The sequence below is a fragment of the Artemia sp. Qi Xiang Cuo genome, chromosome 11, assembly GCF_049724085.1.
Source record: "Artemia sp. Qi Xiang Cuo chromosome 11, ASM4972408v1, whole genome shotgun sequence".
NCBI classification, from domain to species: Eukaryota; Metazoa; Arthropoda; class Branchiopoda; order Anostraca; family Artemiidae; genus Artemia; species Artemia sp. Qi Xiang Cuo.
Window position 1 is genome coordinate 62,079,259 of NC_142804.1, and position 21,764 is coordinate 62,101,022.

The 21,764-nt window shown below is 33.0% G+C and overlaps 1 protein-coding gene across 1 annotated transcript in view; it reads right to left on the minus strand.

Moving 5' to 3' along the window:
- Positions 1 to 2,877: 2,877 nt before the first annotated feature.
- Positions 2,878 to 21,764, minus strand: part of 140up (RPII140-upstream gene protein) — a 63,975-nt gene continuing 45,088 nt past the window's right edge. The window contains exon 4 of the mRNA XM_089096539.1: positions 2,878 to 3,014. Coding sequence (XP_088952665.1) covers positions 2,921 to 3,014 — 94 coding nt within the window. The 3' untranslated portion in view covers positions 2,878 to 2,920. The remainder of the gene's footprint in view (positions 3,015 to 21,764) is intronic.

The following is a 21,764-nucleotide window of genomic DNA, read 5'->3' on the forward strand; positions in this document are numbered from 1 at the left end:
AACTTAGCGGTAAACAAGCAATACTGACGACATCAAGCAACAGATATATTTTTGCATAATATATAGTTTTGCCTACAACTGACCATTAGGGAGGGTATTGAGTTTGGTCTATAACCCCCCTCAATACATGAATTAATTGCTTCTGTCCAAAAATCTCTGCAATTTTAAAAAAAGTTTGAAGACTTCAAGTTATGCCTGGGGTTATGCCTATGCTTTTCTGTGGCAAATAACATTTCTACCTCGGGAGTCCCAGCATATATTCCAGTCTGCTGTTCTTCCACTGTACAGATACTGACATCAAATTTGTAAAAAATTAATGGAGATCACAAAGTGATTGTTCGTGGTTACAACCAAGCGTTCGAATACCGCAAGTAGAACAAAAGTCCTCCGAGTCCTCCTCCAAGCTTCTAAGTATACTGACATACATCATTTAACTTTTGACTTCGTTGCTTCAACCGCTTCATCTATTGTTTCAACTTTTCTCGGCTACATTTTCCACTATGACGGTTCTGGTCTCTTCTAGTAAAGTTTCAAATGTCCCCACCAAAGAACAACCATTCCTTCATACACTTCACAAGTCTTCAGTATGGACTTCAACGTTTTACATAAATATCTTTAGAGGGAGAGGGTGAGGCAGGTTACCGTGAATTGAGGCTAGGTGACCTTAAACATTGTATTGGAAACGTACATATATTAAATTGAAAAATACGTTTGTTTTTTGATTGAAAGCAAAGAGCGATATTAAAAATTTATACGCAAAAAAGTTCCAATAAATTAGAGTACTACCAACCCCGAATTACCCTCCTTTTGTCGGTAAAATCTAGCTGATGTCTTAATGACAATTTAATTAGTTTGTATAACGTGTTAAAACTCTTTCTTTAACAACCAAGAGGAGGGAATAAAATACCCAGCAAACAGACAGGTTGCATAAAAGTAAAGATATAATTTTTGAACTTTTAGTCTTCAAGAAATACCTCTATCAGTCAAATATGTATGGTAAATTATCTAGCATTTGTTGAAACATTTAAATTGTATTTTGTGTTTCTAGCCACCAGCTTCAGAAATTACGTCTCCAACTTATTTATACATATGCAAGACATTTCTAGGCCACTTGGTGGCTTAAATAGTATTGTGCAGCTGAGAGAACAGTCCCAAAAAGCATACAACACAATCTAACCAGATATTAGAAAGCATCGGAATCGATCATCGTTCGAAAATATGATCTTTTTACCGCCTTTCCTTAAACCATTTTGAGCCACCAGGTGTTGCAGTATCAAATAAGAAAAACGTCTAAAATACTAGATTAATTGCATATTTTGCGTATTTAATAAAGCCATTTTGAGCCACCAAATGGTGCAGTATTAAAGAAGAGAAACCTCTAACACATCACATTAATTGCATATTTTGCGTATTAACTAACGCCATTTTGAGCCCCCAGGTGGTGCAGCATTAAAGGAGAAAAACCTCTAACGTATAAAATTAATTTCACATTTTGCATATTCAATAACGCCATTTTGAGCCACCAGATGGGGCAGTATTAAAGGAGAAAAACCTCTATCATATCACATTAATTGCATATTTTTCGTATTTAATAGCGCCATTTTGAGCCACCAGGTGTTGCAGTATTAAAAAAGAAAAACGTCTAACATATTACATTAATTGCATATTTTGCGTATTTAATGATGCCATTTTAAGCACATTAATGATGCCATTAATTGCATTTAATGATGCCATTAATTGCATATTTTGCGTATTTAATGATGCTATTTTGAGCCACCAGGTGTTGCAGCATTTTAAACGAAAAACGTCTAGCATACTACATTAATTGCATATTTTGCGTATTTAATAACGCTATTTTGAGTCACCAGGTGGTGTAGTATTAAAATAGAAAAACCTCTAGCATATCATATTAATGGCATATTTTGCGGCTTTAATAACGCCATTTTGAGTCATCAGGGAGTGCAGTATTCAAAGAGAAAAACCTCTAACATATCACATTAATTGCATATTTTGCGTATATAATAACGCCATTTTGAGCCACCAGGTGGTGCAGTAATAAAGAAGAAAAACCTCTAACATATCACATTAATTGCATATCTTGCGTATTTAATAATACCATTTAGAGCCAGCAGGTGGTGCAATATTAAAGGAGAAAAATATTTTAGATTTCGCATTTGAATTTCCCAATCATAAATGCACGTCCTTTATACGAAAGACAACCCATTTGCACAGCTACGATGTTCCTCTGACCATATTATACGTGAACTTAGAAAATGCATAACTCCGTCAAAGTTAAATTTTTGCCATATAAGACATACTAAACATTTCAAAATAATCAGGGAAATCTGAAAATAAAACTGAAAAGCAGAATTTCCTGAAGAGATTTTGTGACAAAAACAATTTGAAAACATTATAATTTTCCTTTAGCCGAAAAAAAACGAAAAAAAACACAAAAAAAGAACTCATCTTACGAATTCAGGGTATGTACAATTTGTAATAATTTACTTTCAATGTCAGAGCTATAGAAAATAAACTATGGAACGATGCCCTCCAAGGCCATTTTTGGGCTCATAGCTAAGTATCAAACTGCTTTACATGGTTGTGGGGCCGGTGGTCGACACCATCGACTACTTCAGAATCCACCTTTAAAGCAATTGCATCAGATGTTTACCTTGAAAGACATGGATTACAAATTATAAGGTTTGTAAAAATGTAAACTTAAACTTAATTCGTCGATAATTTTTAGCTGACCAATCACAGACCGTTTTACATTTTTCCGTTGAAAACTTTATTTTCCGGAATAGACATTAAAATCACTATGAATATCACACCTGACCTTCCTACGATTATTTGATAATTACACGAGAACAAAATTAACGTTTTATTTTAAAATTTGTACTAATTAAATTAGAAAGACAAGTCAAGATGATTCAACATGCTTGCTTACTTCATCTGCTTTTCTTCCTTGTAAATCATTTAACCGCATTTTTTCTCTGACCATGTTCATTTGTTCCCTGAAAAACACAATACCAATAAAAAATAATCTATATAATTAATAAAACTAATTAATAAACTTATAAACTAATTAATAAGAACTAATTTCTTAGATCCCGCTGCCTTTTCATTTATGATTAAAATCGTGAAAGAAACGAGCAAACTTTTAATTAAGTTTAATTAAACTTTTATTTAATTAAACTTTTAATTAAAACTTTTAATAAAGAGTAAAAAATTATATGAAAACAAACTTCTGAACATTCACCCCAAGCAGAGGCGGTTATAGCGGAGGGACAAAGAAGACACTTGACCCGGGCGCAGAAATTTTAAAGGCACAAAATTTCAAATATATCATATAACAGTTTTTATCATTTTGTAATTTTGGAATTTGTTATTTTTATTATAATAAAGTAGAGGGCGCAGTTAACACAATAAAGTAATTAATTAATTAATAAAATAAAAATACTTTAAAACTAATTACATAATAATTAAAATAATCAAATTGAAATAATTAGCAATTATTTAAATACCAAATTCAAAAATGATAAAAAATTAATGTTAATTAATTACTAAATTAAAAATAATTTTTTTAATAAATGAATATTTGTTAAAGTTTGGTCTACAAATTTTATGGGAGACAGGAGAGGGGGCGAGGCGCTAGTTCAAAATTTTGCACATGGGCGTAAGAGAGGCCAGAACCGCCACTGGGCCTTAGCGTCTGGAAGCTGATACCAATGGAATAATAGAAAGAACTAGAGAGAACAGTTAAAACACTTAAAAACACAACATAAACATGAAAAAACGTTACAGAAAAAAATACAAAAGGGAAAAAACAATAACACCATCAGGGGGAAAACACGATCAAACAGTATCATGCTTATTTTAAATAGCCCATCAGTGTCGCTATTTACGACCAAAAGCTTCAACAAAATGACACCAGTAACACCAGCACTGGAAACTGGACTATAAGCCTGAAATGCAAATCATCGATACTATTAAATTTTGGATAAGTGCGTATTTGACAACATAATTGTCCCCATCGAAAATGACATCATAGCAAAACTAACGCCATTTTGAGTAGTTTCTTGTTCTTTCTAAAAATTTCTGCAAATTTTTTTTCAAAATAACATTTTAGTATTAAGACTAATGAGATTAATAATATTCCTCATTCCTCAATTAGCTACAAATGGAAAATTTTCCTCATTACCCGTTTTATTTTTACAAAGAAAGATTTTTAAATTTTCGGTTGCTATGGGCTGTTTTGAGCCCTTGCAGCCCTTTACGGGCTAAAAATAAAATTTATCCAGATGGAATTTTTTGAACACACATGAGAAAAGGCATCAAGTGATGTATTCAATTTTATCTTAGATAAATTATGTTGTCAGCGACAAATTCACCAATTTTTTTTTTTTTTTTTTTTATATATATATATATATATATATATATTTTTTATGTGGGATTGCATTATTTTTACAGCTTTATATCACCACAGTTGAGTCCGAATTCAAATAAAAGCCAATTTCAAAGAAAAAGGAACAGCAATTGTTCAGATTTAGCTTACGGTTATGCCTCGAAAAGACTGTTTCTATGTAGCTTAGGGTTATATTTGGCTCCACCAAAGGGACTGGGGAGGGGCAGGAGGACTAGACCTCTATTGCCCCCCAACCCCAGTCCCCCACCGCAGCGGAAATTTAGTTTCTCCAAAATCTTGTTAAGACTAAGATAAGCCTACATAATTCAAGCATCCACAGAAACGGATCAGTTTCCTTTAGTATATATTTACCTTTAAGGTACTACATGGCTCGTTTTTTAGTTTTTACTGTCATTTTCACATGATTTTGGAAAATTGGCTCCAAATTTGACCCCCGCCCTCACCCCTCCCAGGATCTTGAAGAAACTGCACCACTGCAGGGGGAGGGGATTATGAGATGCTATTTGATTAGCAGTGATTAGTAGTGATCGGAGGGCGACTAGCCCCCCCCCCCCCCCCACTTTTTTTCCCAAATGCATCCGATAAAAATTTTGAGATAGCTATTTTGTTAAAAATAGTTCAAAGATCATACAAGAAAACTCAGGTGTCGACAACCCCCCCCCCCCACCCAGGGCCCGGGGGCCGGGTGTGTAAATTATGCCCTAGGGGCAGATATGGTTCTTATAGAAGGATGCTCGTATAAAATTCAGAGAGAGCTCATTTGAATGGAAATTTAAAGTTCTAGTTTACTTTTTAAGAGTCAAAATAGATCGGAGGGTAAACACAACCCCCCACCCCCACAGCCTTTTTTCCCAAATGCATCCGATACAAATTTTGAGATAGCCATTTTGTTAAAAATAGTTCAAAGATCATACAAAAAAAATGCGATGTCAACAAAACCCCCCAGGGCCCGAGGACAGGCGTTGTAAGTTACGCCCTGGCGGCATATAATGTTCTTATTAAAGATATACTCGTATAAACTTCAGAGATGGCTCATTTGATTGGAAATTGAAAGCTTTAGTTCAGTTTTTAAGAGTCAAAAGAGATGCGAGGGCAACTAGCCCCTCCCCCTGCCCTGTTTTCCCAAATGCAAAAGATAAGAATTTTGAGATAGCCATTTTATTAAAAATAGTTCAAAGATCATATAACAAAAACTCCAGTGTCAACAAAAAAACCCAGAGCCTGGGGGAGGCGTTGTAAGTTATGCCCTGGGGGCATATATGGTTCTTATAGAAGGAATGATCGTATAAACTTCAGAGAGGGCTCATTTGATTGGAAATTAAAAGTTCTAGTTTACTTTTTAAGAGCCAAAAGAGATCGGAGGGTAACCTTATTTTGAGATAACCATTTTGTTAAAAATAGTTCAAAGATCATATAACAAAAATTCCAGTGTCGACAAAACCCTTCCAGGGCCCGGGAGCAGGTGTTGTAAGTTATGCCCTAGGGGCGTATATGGTTCTTATGGAAGGGATGCTCACATAAACTTCAATGAGGGCTCATTTTATTGTAAATGAGGGCACAACTATGGTATTACTTCTTCTATCTTCCACCGACAAATTTAGAATAGAACTTTAAATTATTTTATGTCTGTGAAAAAAAACTGAAGTGGAAGATTTTTATTTTCTCTGGAGAAATTAGAATTGAATTGTGTTCTTTGGTAAAATTCAGAAGAGAACTTGAACTTCTATATCTTCTGTGAAAAATTTGGAACAGTATTTAAAATTTTTCATCTCTTTGAGACAGATTTGAGCTGAAGTGGAAAATTTTTATATTATTTGGAAAAATAGAAATGATCAATAACTAATTTCTTTTTCATTGAGAAAGTTCAGAATAGAACTTGAACTTTAACTTCACTTCGTTGAGAAAATTAAAAATTGAACTAGAACTGTATCTTGCGGGAAAATATTCACAACTATGGTATAGCCTTTTCTATCTACTACGGAACAATTTAGAATAGAACTTAAAATTTCTTTATGTCTTTGGGGAACTTAAAACTGAAGTGGAAGATTTTTATTTTCTCTGGAAAAATTAGAATTGAATTGAGTTCTTTGGTAAAATTCAGAAGAGAACTTGAACTTTTCTATCTTCTATGAAAAATTTGGAACAGTATTTAAAATTTGTTCATCCCTTTGAGACAGATCTGAACTGAAGTGGAAAATTTTTATATTATTTGGAAAAATAGAAATGATCAATAACTTATTTCTTTTTCATAGAGAAAATTCAGAAGAGAACTTGAAATTTTCTTCACTTCATTGAGAAATTAAAAATTGAACTAGAACTCTTTATCTTCCGGGAAAATATTCACAAATATGGTATAGCTTTTTCTATGTACTACAGAAAAATTTAGAATAAAACTTTAAATTTCTTTATGTCTTTGGGGAACTTAAAACTGAAGTGGAAGATTTTTATTTTCTCTGGAGAAATTATAATTGAAGTGTGTTCTTTGGTAAAATTCAGAAGAGAACTTGAACTTTTCTATCTTCTATGAAAAATTTGGAACAGTATTTAAGATTTTTACATCCCTTTGAGAAAAATCTGAACCGAAGTGGAAAATTTTTATATTATTTGGAAAAATAGAAATGATGAATAACTTATTTCTTTTTCATAGAGAAAATTCAGAAGAGAACTTGAACTTTTCTTCACTTCGTTGAGAAAATTAAAAATTGAACAAGAACTTTTTATCTTCCGTGAAAATATTCACAACTATGGTATTACTTCTTCTATCTTCCACCGAAAAATTTAGAATAGAACTTAAAATTATTTTATGTCCTTGTGAAATAAAGAACTGAAGTGGAAGATTTTTATTTTCTCTGGAGAAATTAGAATTGAATTGTGTTCTTTGGTAAAATTCAGAGGATAACTTGATCTTTTTTATCTTCTGTAAAAATTTGGAACAGTATTTTAAATTTTTCATCTCTTTGAGACAGATCTGAGCTGAAGTGGAAAATTTTTATATTATTTGGAAAAATAGAAATGATCACTAACTATTTTCTTTTTCATTGAGAAAGTTCAGAATATAACTTGAACTTTTCTTCACTTCGTTGAGAAAATTAAAAATTGAACTAGAACTTTTTATCTTCCGGGAAAATATTCACAACTATGGTATAGCTTTTTCTATTTTCTACGGAAAAATTTAGAATAGAACTTCAAATTTCTTTATGTCTTTGGGGAACTTACAACTGAAGTGGAAGATTTTTATTTTCTCTGGACAAATTAGAATTGAAGTGTGTTCTTTGGTAATATTCAGAAGAGAACTTGAACTTTTCTATGTTCTATGAATAATTTGGAACAGTATTTAAAATTTTTTCATCCCTTTAAGACAGATCTGAAATGAAGTGGAAAATTTTTATATTATTTGGAAAAATAGAAATGATCAATAACTTATTTCTTTTTCATAGAGAAAATTCAGAAGAGAACTTGAACTTTTCTTCACTTCGTTAAGAAAATTAAAAATTGAACTAGAACTTTTTATCTTCCGAGAAAATATTCACAACTATGGTATTACTTTTTCTATCTTCCACCGAAAAATTTAGAATAGAACTTTAAATTATTTTATGTCTTTGTGAAATAAAGAACTGAAGTCGAAGATTTTTATTTTCTCGGGAGAAATTAGAATTGAATTGTTTTCTTTGGTAAAATTCAGAAGAGAACTTGAACTTTTTTATCTTCTGTAAAAATTTGGAACAGTATTTTAAATTTTTCATCTCTTCGAGACAGATCTGAACTGAAGTGGAAAATTTTTATATTATTTGGAAAAATAGAAATGATCAATAACTATTTTCTTTTTCATTGAGAAAATTCAGAATAGAACTTGAACTTTTCTTCACTTCGTTGAGAAAATTAAAAATTGAACAAAAACTTTATCTTCCGGGAAAATATTCACAACTATGGTATAGCTTTTTCTATCTACTACGGAAAAATTTAGAATAGAACTTTAAATTTCTTTATGTCTTTGGGGAACTTAAAACTGAAGAGGAAGATTTTTATTTTCTCTGGAGAAATTAGAATTAAAGTGTGTTCTTTGGTAAAATTCAGAAGAGAGCTTGAACTTTTCTATCTTCTACGAAAAATTTGGAACAGTATTTAAATTTTTTTCATCCCTTTGAGACAGATCTGAACTGAAGTGGAAAATTTTTATATTATTTGGAAAAATAGAAATGATCAATAACTTATTTCTTTTTCATAGAGAAAATTCAGAAGAGAACTTGAACTTTTCTTCACTTCGTTAAGAAAATTAAAAATTGAACTAGAACTTTTTATCTTCCAAGAAAATATTCACAACTATGGTATTACTTCTTCTATCTTCCACCGAAAAATTTAGAATAGAACTTTAAATTATTTTATGTCTTTGTGAAATAAAGAACTGAAGTGGAAGATTTTTATTTTCTCTGGAGAAATTAGAATTGAATTGTGTTCTTTGGTAAAATTCAGAAGAGAACTTGAACACTTTTATCTTCTGTGAATAATTTGGAACAGTATTTTAAATTTTTCATCTCTTTGAGACAGATCTGAGCTGAAGTGGAAAATTTTTATATTATTTGGAAAAATAGAAATGATCAATAACTAATTTCTTTTTCATTGAGAAAGTTCAGAATAGAACTTGAACTTTTCTTCACTTCGTTGAGAAAATTAAAAATTGAACTAGAACTTTTTATCTTCCGAGAAAATATTCACAACTATGGTATTACTTCTTCTATCATCCACCGAAAAATTTAGAATAGAACTTTAAATTATTTTATGTCTTTGTGAAATAAAGAACTGAAGTGGAAGATTTTTATTTTCTCTGGAGAAATTAGAATTGAATTGTGTTCTTTGGTAAAATTCAGAAGAGAACTTGAACTTTTTTATCTTCTGTGAATAATTTGGAACAGTATTTTAAATTTTTCATCTCTTTGAGACAGATCTGAGCTGAAGTGGAAAATTTTCATATTATTTGGAAAAATAGAAATGATCAATAACTAATTTCTTTTTTATTGAGAAAGTTCAGAACTTGAACTTGAACTTGAACTTTTCTTCACTTCGTTGAGAAAATTAAAAATTGAACTAGAACTTTTTATCTTCCGGGAAAATATTAACAACTATGGTATAGCTTTTTCTATCTACTACGGATAAATTTAGAATAGAACTTTAAATTTCGTTATGTCTTTGGTGAACTTGAAACTGAAGTGGAAGATTTTTATTTTCTCTGGAGAAATTAGAATTGAATTGTGTTCTTTGGTAAAATTCAGAAGAGAACTTGAACTTTTCGATCTTCTATGAAAAATTTGGAACAGTATTTTAAATTTTCATCCCCTTGAGAAAAATCTGAACCGAAGTGGAAAATGTTTATATTATTTGGAAAAATAGAATTGATTAATAACTAATTTCTTTTTCATTGAGAAAATTCAGAAGAGAACTTGAACTTTTCTTCACTTGATTAAGAAAATTTAAAATTGAAGTAGAACTTTTATCTTCCGAGAAAATATTCACAACTATGATATAGCTTTTTCTATCTACTACGGGAAAATTTAGAATTTTTGAAATTGGTTTAAGAAGGATATTTAGAAAAGAACTTGTTCTGAAAAGTAATAAAGCCTTTGAAAAGTATTGCTTGATGTTGGGGTGTGCAAAAAAGTCGTAAAGTAAAGTTGTGCTAAAAAAGATAAGTACTTCAACTTGTAAAATTGGTTTAGGAAGAACATTAAGAAAAGAACTTGTTCTGAAAAGATATAATAAAGCCTTTTGGAAAGTGTTGCTTGATGTTGGGACGTGCAAAAAGCTGTGAAGTAAAGTTGTGAGGAAAAAGATGACTACTTCAACCTGTAAAATTGGTTTATGAGGACCATTACGTATACAACCTGTTCTGAAAAGATATAAAAAAGCCTTTTGAAAAGTATTGCTTGATGTTGGGGTATTCGAAAAGCTTTATAGTAAAGTTGTGGGGAAAACGATAAGTACTTCAACTTGTAAAATCGGTTTAGGAAGGACACTACGTAAAGAACTTGTTCTGAAAAGATATAATAAAAGCCTTTTGAAAAGTATTGCTTGATGTTGGGGTATGCAAAAAGTCGTAAAGTAAAGTTGTGGTAAAAAAGATAAGTACTTCAACTTGTAAAATTGGTGTAGGAAGGACATTAAGAAAAGAACTTGTTCTGAAATGCCTTTGAAAAGTATTGCTTGATGTTGGGGTGTGAAAAAGTCATAAAGTAAAGTTGTGGGGAAAAGGATGGGTACTGCAACTTGTAAAATGGGTTTAGGAGGGACATTAAGAAAAGAACATGTTATGAAATACCTTTTGAAAAGTATTGCTTGGTGTTGGGGCATTCAAAAAGCTGTAAAGTAAAGTTGTGGGTGAAAAGGATGGGTACTTCAACTTGTAAAATGGGTTTAGGAGTGACATTAAGAAAGGAACTTGTTCTGAAAAGATATAACAAAGCCTTTTGAAATGTGGGGGCCCTTCGGTGTCTCAAGTGCACAAAAAAGTATTAAAAAAATAGGGAGGGGGCTCTTTGGGGGCTCGGGGGGCCTTTGGGGGCTCGGGGGGCATTTGGGGGACCAGGGGGCCTTTTGGGGCTCGGGGACCTTAAGAGGGCCTGGGGGTGGGCCTTTGGGGGCCCAGAAAAGCCTTTGGGGATCCGGGGGGCATTTAAAGGCCCAGAGGGGCCCTGTGGGGCCCTGTGGGGCCCTTTGGGGCCCAGGGGACCCTTTGGAGCCCAGGGGACCCTTTGGAGTTGGGGTAGGGGACCTCACAACACTGTTCAAATGGAGCTTGTGTATTATAACGACCACGGAGTTTCAACCAAATCATCTTCTAAAATGTCTCAAATTGTTTCGCCTAAATCATTTTCTAAAATGTCTCAAACGGTCTCGCATAAACCATCTTCTAAAATGTCTCAAACGGTTTCGCCCAAATAATCCCTAAACGTAATTTCTGCGTGTTCTTTTTGTTTTGGCATCCCTGCGCTGTCACATTTGAAATTCCCATGAAAAATTTCCCGCGTTAATCTCTTCATCTCATAGGTATTCCCAGCTACACTATTAAGGTTTCGATAGAATATTAATTTATCGCTAAGTCTAAAGATCAGAGAAGCCATATTTAAAAATAGAATATTAATTTATCTCTGTGACTAAACACCTGAAATTTCTTAGACCTACAGATCAATGAAGCCAAATTGTTTCTTAATTCCCCTATCGTGGATCAATAATTCTCCTCGATTATGCAAATCAGTTTCTCAAAAATCCAGTTCCCCTCTTGTCCTAGTCGATTATGCAAATCAATTTCTCAGAAATCTGTCCCCCTTCTCTGATCAATACACTTAGATGGATTGTATGCCCATATATGGTGTAGGGTCAGGACCTCCTGACCCTTCCCTACTGAAATAGTATATTAGCAATATGTAAGGAATGGCTAAGAATTAAGTTGGAACTTTAAAATCATGTTGAGAGGGAAGTTGAACAGGCGATGGGGATCAACTAGCCCTTCCTCCTATTGTCCTTTTAGATGCTCCTCTTTATAATGATAGAATATTTAAAGGGGATTTTATTCAAAGTAGTCGCAAAGTCTACTGACCTCATGCCCCATAGGCCCCAGGACAAGGGGCCTATCTTCTTCTTCTTTATAGGGCCCCTTGTAGGATTCTAAATGGAGGATTTATCATTAGGGAAAAGGGTTATGTTGAACTAAATAAAAAAACATTATCTTCATTTCAGTTATCAAAAGAGCATACCTGCAATATTTTAGGAACAGGTAAGGGTATTAACTTGAGACGTTCAGGGCTACTATTACCAGTATTTTTGCTGCAAATGCGACTGGTTGCAATTACAACAGTGACTACTTCCAACTGCGACAACTTGCAGCTGTGACTGCTTACGACAGTTTTTACATTTATTTGTGACTAATTTCAAGATATGTTGAACACAATCAGAGCACGCTTTGCGCATGCTGACTGCCAATGGGGGCCATCAGTAATATTTCAGGAAAAACTGAGGTCATTAAGTTAAAACTTACAGGTTATACTAAACACTACTTTAACCTTCAAGGAATGCTTAGGGGGATTTTAAACTAAGTTAAAGGACAGTATGAACATCCAGATTATCAATAGAGTGTATGTGCAATATCTTAGGATTAGCTAAGAGTCAAAATATTCAATCAAATAGATACTATGTTTATCTCCGATATCAAAAGGGCATGTCTGAAATATCCCAGGAACTGCTAATGACATTTAGTTCGAACTTTCAGGGAATGTTATGGGGGGGGGGGAATAATTCAAAAGCCACTATACAGAATCATTAAATTACAATTAGATATATTACTTGTTACAATAGAGACATAAAAAAACTGGGGAAACAATCCTTGTATTAACCAAATCTAAAAATTTGGCAATCAAAACGGACAGAAATTAATTAAAAAAAAAAAACCCAAAAGAAGTTTTTCAAACAAAAGTAGTGATAATAAACACATTAAAATTTTGTTGGATATTCAGTTAAAACTTAAAAGGTGCAAAATTGCTACAAACAGGAGTTTGTGTACTGCCCTTTCCTAACTGTAAAAGTATTAAGTATATTGGATTATTTGCGCTTTATATTTATTAAATAAAAAAAACAAGTTTTTTAAACTGAAAGTAAGCAGCGGCATTAAAACTTAAAACGAACAGAAATTATTCCGTATATGAAAGGGGCTGTCCCCTCCTCAACGCCTTGCTCTTTACACTAAAGTTTTTTATTGTTTTAAAAAATAAAGCTGTGAGACAGAGTCAAACTTTAGCGTAAAGAGCAAGGCGCTTAGGAGGGGACAGCCACTTTCATTTACGGAATAATTTCTGTTCTTTTTAAGCTTTAATGTCGCTCCTTACTTTCAGTTTAAAAAACTTGTTTTATTTTATTTAATTTCTGATCGTTTTTTAGTTAATGCAGCTTTTATTTTGGCTCACCGTCATTGAATAAGTAAACAAAATTTGCATTAAAATTTTACTCTTCTTTTGCTAAATGGCTGTCTCTAAATTTGGTTCTACGTAATTTACAAATTAACTTACGTAACGAACTTCTATATTCGTATATTTTTCTTCTGGCAAAAAATACGTTGCAGATATAGTTGCAGATTTTTGCAGATATGAGCTTGAAACCTCTGTAATAGGGTTTTCTGATACGCCGAATCTGACGGTGGGATTTTCATTGAAATTCTTTCACTTGTAGGGGATGTTTCCTCCCTCTTTAAAAAATCAGGTAAATTTTCTCAGGCTCGTCGCCTTTGATTATTAATAATATAACTAACAAAATTCATAAATTCGTGAATAGCATTATAAACCCATTATTTTTATGAAACTTTTTAAATGAAAATTTCTTTTTTGAAATTTTTGATCGATTTTTTGCTCTAACGCTTGTTTTTTTTCGGTTTGAGGTTAAATTTTTTAATTACTTATATTTTATTAAGTATATGAGGGGTTCTCCCCTTAGTCAATACCACGCTCTTTACGTTAAAAGTTAAAACAAAATTTAATTCACAAACCCCTGAATCACAAAGGCCGTTTAATTAGAATAGATAGCTCTTTTGAAAGCACTTAAAAAAAACTGTAGCGTAAAGAGCGAGGTATTGACTTGGGGGAGAACCCCCTCATATACGGAATAATTTCTGTTCGTTTTAAGTTCTAATATTGCTTTTTACTTTCAGTTGAAAAAACTTGTTTTTTTTAAATTTAATTTCTGATCGTTTTTTAAATAATGCTTGGAAATCCGGCGCACCCTTCACAGAAATGTCCCTTACCCCAAAGAAACATCCTCCACGGAAAGATTCTCCCGAGTAAAGCCCTCCTCCTGCACCCCCCCCCCCCTCCACCAGAAAAAAATACTTCCTGAAAATGTCTGTATATTTCCCAATAACCAATACAATATGTAAGCAATGGGCAAAATTCATATCTTGCAGCCCTTCCCCTGGGAACTGTGGGGGTTCAAGTCATCCTAAAAGACATATTTATTAGATTTTCGACTATGCTGAACAAAATGGCTATCTCAAAATTTTTATTGGGTGACTTTGAGAAAAAAATGAGCGTGGGAGGGGGCCTAGTTGCCCTCCATTTTTTGGAGGGCACGCATCGTGATCTTTCTTCGAGCAAAAAATGCTAATTTCCACCTTTTTGCAGATAGGAGCGTGAAACTTCTTTAATAGGGTTCTCTGATAAGCTGAATATGATGGTGTAATTTTCGTTAAAGTTAATTAAAAATTCCACATTTTTGCAGATAGGAGTTTGAAGCTTCTTTACTAATGTTCGTTGATAAGCTGAATCTGATGGTGTGAATTTCGTTAAAGTTAACTAAAAAAAATTGCAATTAAAACAAAATTTTATTGTTTAAAAAAAATTTAGTTGTGAGAAAGTCAAACTTTAGCGTAAACAGCAGGGCGTTGAAGAGGGGACAGCCCCTTTCATATACGGAATAATTTCTGTTCGTTTTAAGTATTAACGTCGTTCCTTACTTTCAGTTAAAAAAAACTTGTTTTTTTTTTTTAATTTGTGAACATTTTTTAATTAATGCAGGTTTTGATTTTGGCTCACCGTGCATGAATAATTAAAACGAAATTTTCATATTAATTTTACTTTTATTTGGTTAAATGGCTTTCTCAAAACTTGTTGAATTTTATTTACGAACGTTTTTATTAGTAATAAATATACGTAACTTACGAATTAACTTACGTAACGAACTTCTATGTTTGTTTATTTTTAATACGTATATTAGGGGTTCTGCCCCTTAGTCAATACCTTGCTCTTTAAGCTAAAGTTCGAATTCCGTTCCAATTCTTTAAAAATGACCCCTTAATCACAAAGGCCGTTAATTAGAATAAATAGCTCTTATGAAAGTACTAAAAAATCTTTGGCTTAAAGAGCGAGGCATTGACTAGAAGGTGAACCCAATCATATAGCTAATATTTTTTTGTTCGTTTTAAGTTTTGATGTTGCTCCTTGCTTTCAGTTGAAAAACTTGTTTTTTTATATTTAATTTCAGATTTTTTTTAAAAATAATGATGGCAAATCCGGCGACCTCTTCATAGCAATGTCCCTTCCCCCATGAAAACTTACTTCATGAAAAGATCCTCCCATCTAACCCCTGACCCACCCCCCCCCCCCAATACCAGAAAAAATTCCCCCTGAAAACGTCTGTATACTTCCCAATAACCAATACTATATGTTAACATTGGGTAAAGTTCAAAACTTTCAGCCCTCCCCCTGGGGGCTTGGAGTGATTAAGTCATCCTAAAAGACATATTTATAATATTTTCGACCATGCTGAACAAAATGACTATCTCAAAATTTTGATCAGGTGACTGTGGGAAAAAAATGAGCGTGGGAGGGGGCCTAGTTACCCTCCATTTTTTTTGGTCAATTAAAAAGGGAACAATAAATTTTTTTTAGCGTACAATGGAGCCCTCCAAATAATTAATATACTGCATGTTGTGAAACGAACCCCCCTGGGGAAAACAAAAAAAAAAAAAAAAAAAAAAAAAAATAAACACGCAACCGTGATTTTTATTCTGAAAATAAATGTAAAACAATACATTTTTGTAGATAGGAGCTTGAAAACTCTATAATAGGGTTATCTAATACGCTGAATATTATGGTGTGATTTTCATTAAGGTTCTATAACTTTTAGGGGGTCTTTCCCCCTTTTTTCAAAAATCAGCCAAATTTTCTCAGGCGTGTAACTTTTGATAGGTATAATTAAACTTGATAAAACTTATATATTTGAAATCAGAATTAAAATTTGATTCTTTTAGCGTTAAATTTGATTCATTTAGCGATTGCGTTATATATCAAATATTTAGTTAATTTTCATTAGTTCCTTCTAGTCTTTAAGATACATACAGGAATTTTTTTTATGTTAGTACCTGCTATCCCTATGTTTTTTATGATCGTTTATTTTATGTACTATTCGTTTTGAGTCTCATTGATCTTTTAATAGTATTTTTTGATCGTTTTGAGTTTGAATTACTATAGAAATTTTTTTGTGCTTGATCTTCATTAATTATTAAATAAAAAAAAAGTTTTTTCAACTGAAAGTAAGGAACGACGTAAAAACTTAAAACGAACAGAAATTATCCCGAAAAAGAAACGGCTGTCCCCTCCTCAACACCTCGCTCTTTACGCTAAAGTTTTTTATTGTTTAAAAAAATAGAATTGTGAGAAAGTCAAACTTTAGCGTAAAGAGCGAGGCGTTGAGGAGGGGACAGCCCCTTTCATATACGGAATAATTTCTGTTCGTTTTAAGTTTTAACGTCGTTCCTTACTTTCAGTTAAAAAAAAAACTTGGGTTTTTTTAATTTAATTTTTGAACGTTTTTGAATTAACGCAGGTTTTGATTTTGGCTCACCGTACACGAATAATTAAAAAAAAAATTGTATATTAATTTTAATTTTATTTGGTTTAATGGCTTTCTCCAAACTTGTTTAATGTTATTTAAGAACGTTTTTATTAGTAATAAATATACGTAACTTACGAATTAACTTGCGTAACGAACTTCTATATTCATAAGTTTTTAATACGTATATTAGGGGGTTTGCCCCTTACTCTTTACCTTACTCTTTAAGCTAAAGTTTGAATTTTGTTCTAATTCTTTAAAAATAACCCCTTAATCACAAAGGCCGTTAATTATAATAAATAGCTCTTATGAAAGTACTAAAAAATCTTTGGCTTAAAGAGCGAAGTATTGACTAGGGGGTGAACCCAATCATTTACGTAAAATTTTCTGTTCGTTTTAAGTTTTGATGTTGCTCCTTACTTTCAATTGAAAAACTTGTTTTTTTTATTTAATTTCTGATCATTTTCTTTAATAATGATGGGAAATCTTGCGCCCCTTCATAGCAATGTCCCTTCCCCCATTAAAACTTCCTTCATGGAAGGATCCTCCCATATAGCTCCCGACACCCCCCCCCATCCCCCACCTACAAGAAAAAATCCCCCTGAAAACGTCTGTATACTTCCCAATAACCAATACTATATGTTAACATGGGGTAAAGTTCATAACTTTCAGCCCTCCCCCCGGGGACTTCAGGGGATAAGTGATTCTAAAAGATATATTTATCATATATTCGACCATGCTGAACAAAATAGCCATCTCAAAAGTTTGATCAGGTGACTCTGGGGAAAAAATAAGCTTGGGAGGGGGCCTAGTTGCCCTCTATTTTTTTGGTCACTTAAAAAGGGCACTAGAACTTTTCATTTCCGTTCCAATGAGCCCTCCAACGATATTCTAGGACCACTGAGTCGATACAATCACCTCTGAAAAAAACACAAAAAAAAAACAAGTAAACACGCATCCGTAATCTTTCTTCTGGCAAAAAATGCAAAATTCCACATTTTTGTAGATAGGTGCTTGAAACCTCTACAGTAGGGTTGTCTTATACGCTGAATGTGTTGGTGTGATTCACTAAGGTTCCATAACTCTTAGGGAGTCTTTCCCCCTTTTTTCTAAAATCAGCCAAATTTTCTCAGGCGCGTAACTTTTGATCGGTAAGATTAAACTTGATGAAACTTATATATTTGAAATTAGCATTAAAATCTGATTCTTTTGATGTATCTATTGATATCAAAATTCCGTTTTTTAGAGTTTCAGTTACCATTGAGCCGGGTCTCTTCGTTACCACGAGCCGGGTCGCCTCGTTACACGATTGGCTACTCTTGAAACATATAGTGTTTCCTTCTTGAGAGTGGAAATGCAGCTCTACAGAGAATACAGAGAATTAAACGAACAAATGATTGTTTCGAGAGTAGTTATATAGATAGATAGATAGATAGGTTTATTTTCCATATATCAGTAAAATAATTACATAACAATCTACAAATCCCCACAAAGGCTCCATGGCCTGTAGGAGGGGGATTATGAAAATATCAAATAAACATTAAACATTTAAACGCTTAAGATTTAAACAATAAAGACATAACATTAATATTTAAACATATAAACATAAGCATTTGAACTTTTAACATGTGAAGCATTTGCTTCAAGAAAAAAAAACAAGGACGGTTCACTAAATAAACTTTATCAAACTACAGGGAATCACAACATCTAAAAAAAAAAAAAAAAAAAAAAAAAAAAAAAAAAAAAACTATCGGCAGCAGGAAAAAGTAAATAAAATTAATCACATGAAAACAAATATTTTTTTACTAGTCTTTTGAAGGTGCCAGACGAGTGGCATTCTCGAGCCGAATCGGGAAGGGTGTTCCATGTCAAATGACACGCAACAAGAGGATTAAAATCGGATCTTATTGTTGGTGTATGGGGAATTTGGATATTTAGAAAAATACGGAGTTGATAATTTGACCGATCAGATACAAAAGAAGACGTAAACCTAAGCGACCTAGGAATATCGCCATGGAGCTGAAGAAGAGCGAAAGACGCACAGAAAAGAATATCAAGTTTTTTAATATCAAGTAACGGTTTGGTTGCCGAACGATCTACATCCTGGATAAGATTTATAGTTTTATCATAAGTATTCGAAAGCGGTTTGAGAAAAGAAGGGAAAGTAGACATCCATATGACTGAACAATAGGAAACATAAGAATGAATGAAGCTATGAAATAGGATTCTTAGAATTGGTCCTGGAAAGATATGCTTTAGTTTTCTTAGAATACCGAGGTTTCTGCATACCTTCATTTAAATCAAATCAATATGGTGTTTGAAAGATAAATTTTCATCTAGGAGGATACCTAGGAAACGGACATGGCCATCCTTTGGTCTACTAATAAAGCCTTTGGATATATGAATTTCAGATAATTGAGGGCAAGCCTGGGATATACGAGAAAAAACTAAAAAACTAGTTTTAGAAACATTTAAGTCAAGAAAGTTAGCATCAAACCAAATTGAAACTCTCTCAAAGAGGTCCACTAACTTTGTACGAACTTCATCCTCTGTTCTCCCAGAAGTAATAAGGGTGGTATCATCGGCAAAAGTAACAAGAGAATCCGAGGTATGCAAACTATAATTATGGGTAAGGGAGACTTTTGGATGACATAGGCGACAGCAATAAAGAGGATTTCTATTTCTAACTGCAAAAATTAGGTCATTTATGTAAATTAAAAACAGTACCGGCCCTAAAATTGACCCTTGAAAAACCCCCTGGTCAACACTTGATGGTGAGCGAAAAAATGGATCAACAGAAATTATTCTAACAGACAAGAAAGACTTGAACCAATAAAACGCACTACCTCTTACGCCAAAATGAGAAAGTTTAAATAGAAGAACACTGTGGGTTAAAGAATCAAAGGCTTTACGAACATCCAGAAACAAAGCAACAGGAATCAAATGCGAGTCTATGGCAGAGTGAAGATAATTAAGTAAAACCGCACAAGCATGCTCAGTCGAATGATTTGCTCGAAAAACAAATTGAAAATCGTGAAAAAAATCTTTAGAAGTAAGAAAATGATTAAGACGATAAAGTATCGCCTTCTCAAATATTTTGCTAAGTACAGACAACAAAGAAATTGGCAGATAGTTGGCTAGATCATTTCGTGTCCCCCCCTTATATAATATGATGACTCGAGCACGCTTGAGACTACTCGGGAAAATACCATGCTGAAAGGAGAGGTTAATAAGTTTTGTTAAGGGATAAATAATGGAAGGAAGTATGAACTTAATTACTTTAGTAGGAATATTATCAGGGCCAGACGACGAACAATTTTTCAATCCCATAACAATTTTAGCAATTTCTTTCTCCGTCGCTGGTTCCAAAAACACTGACTTCATACAAGGTGGCACAAGATAATACCTGAAGCTGAATCCTGACGGAGAAGAACCAACAGCCGAAGCGGTCCTTTTACCAATATTCGCAAAATATGAAGTAAATGCATCTTGAACATTCAGTTCACCTTCGATGATTTTGCCATCAAGATCCAAAAAAGAAGGGGCTGATGGAGACTGAAAAGAGGGCCTAAGCACAGAATTTATAACCTGCCAAGTTTTTCGTATATCTTTACCACAATCTGAAAAACAATTAAAATAATACTGGGACTTGGCCTTTCGACAAAAAGAATTATAAATATTCCTATAAATTTTAAATCGCTGAAAGCAGATAGCTTTCATTGGAGGGCTAGCAGACTTAAAGGCCCTCCAGAGATTATTTTTTCTCCTACAACTCCTAAGGAGACCAGGGGTCATCCAAGAATTTAGAGGAAAAGTATTCTTAGACTTACGATTAGAAGGAGAAACAGAACAAATATCAAGAACAGCATCTTTAATAGACTCATAAAAAGTATCAAATAAATTACAAAAGTCAGAATCACTCTCAAAACCACCCCAAGAAATTTCTGCCAATCTTGACCTAAGAAGCATCAATTCTACTTCACCAAACCTAAAAGGCCTCTTGCCAGACTCACAAGTCCTCTCAATAGTCAGTTTATCAAAACAGTATCTAGAGTAAACAGGAAAATGATCGGAAATATCGCTCACTAAAACACAATTTTAGATCAAGGTAGCCGTACAGAAAATATTGTCAATCAGCGATGACGTACTCTCTGTTATGTGAGATGGGATACATACAGAAGGTAAAGTACCTGCGACAAGCATGGACGACAGAAAATCCAAAGATACAGACGACTTTATATCTATCAAGTTTGTATTAAAATCTCCCATAATAATCAATTCAGTCGACTGTTTTAGGATGGTATCCAGTAGATCATTAAGGGTGTGTAGAAACAGTGGAATAGAGCCACTAAGAGATCGATAAATAATACCAACAATTAAGTCCCTACCTCCTCATTTAATATCTAGTATATAGTTTATAGTTTTAGTAGTTTTATAAATCATAGTGTCAGAACGACTGTTTTTGAGGAAAAAAAAACTAATAACCAATAGGAATTGACAACAAAGCAAGCAGAAATCGTTTTGATAGCAGCAATTAACAACACTGTGTTTATCTTGTTATATGTATCTAAACTAAAAGATTTAAAATATTTAAAATAGGAATTCAATGAAAATCAAAGATAAGATGACTCTAAATAAAAATTGGGCTTCTTGGTAGAATATCTGTTTTAGCCAGTAATATAAACATCGGATATTTTGTTTATTTGATTACTATGTGTTTGTGAGTGTTTAAAATAAAGTTAACTCGTGTGTTAATTGAATGGGTTTTTGGTTATTTTTGGCGTATAGTCATCCATTCCCAAAGAAAAAAAAATCGTGAGATGTATGCGGATCTCCAGTTCAAAGGTATATTTTATAGTATATGCAACATTGTTTCACTTTGGAGTGATTCTTTCTTCAAATTAATTAAAAAAAACTTTACTAAAAATAATTTTTTAAAAGAAAAGTAAAGGCCATTTTAAACTTAAGCTCAGGA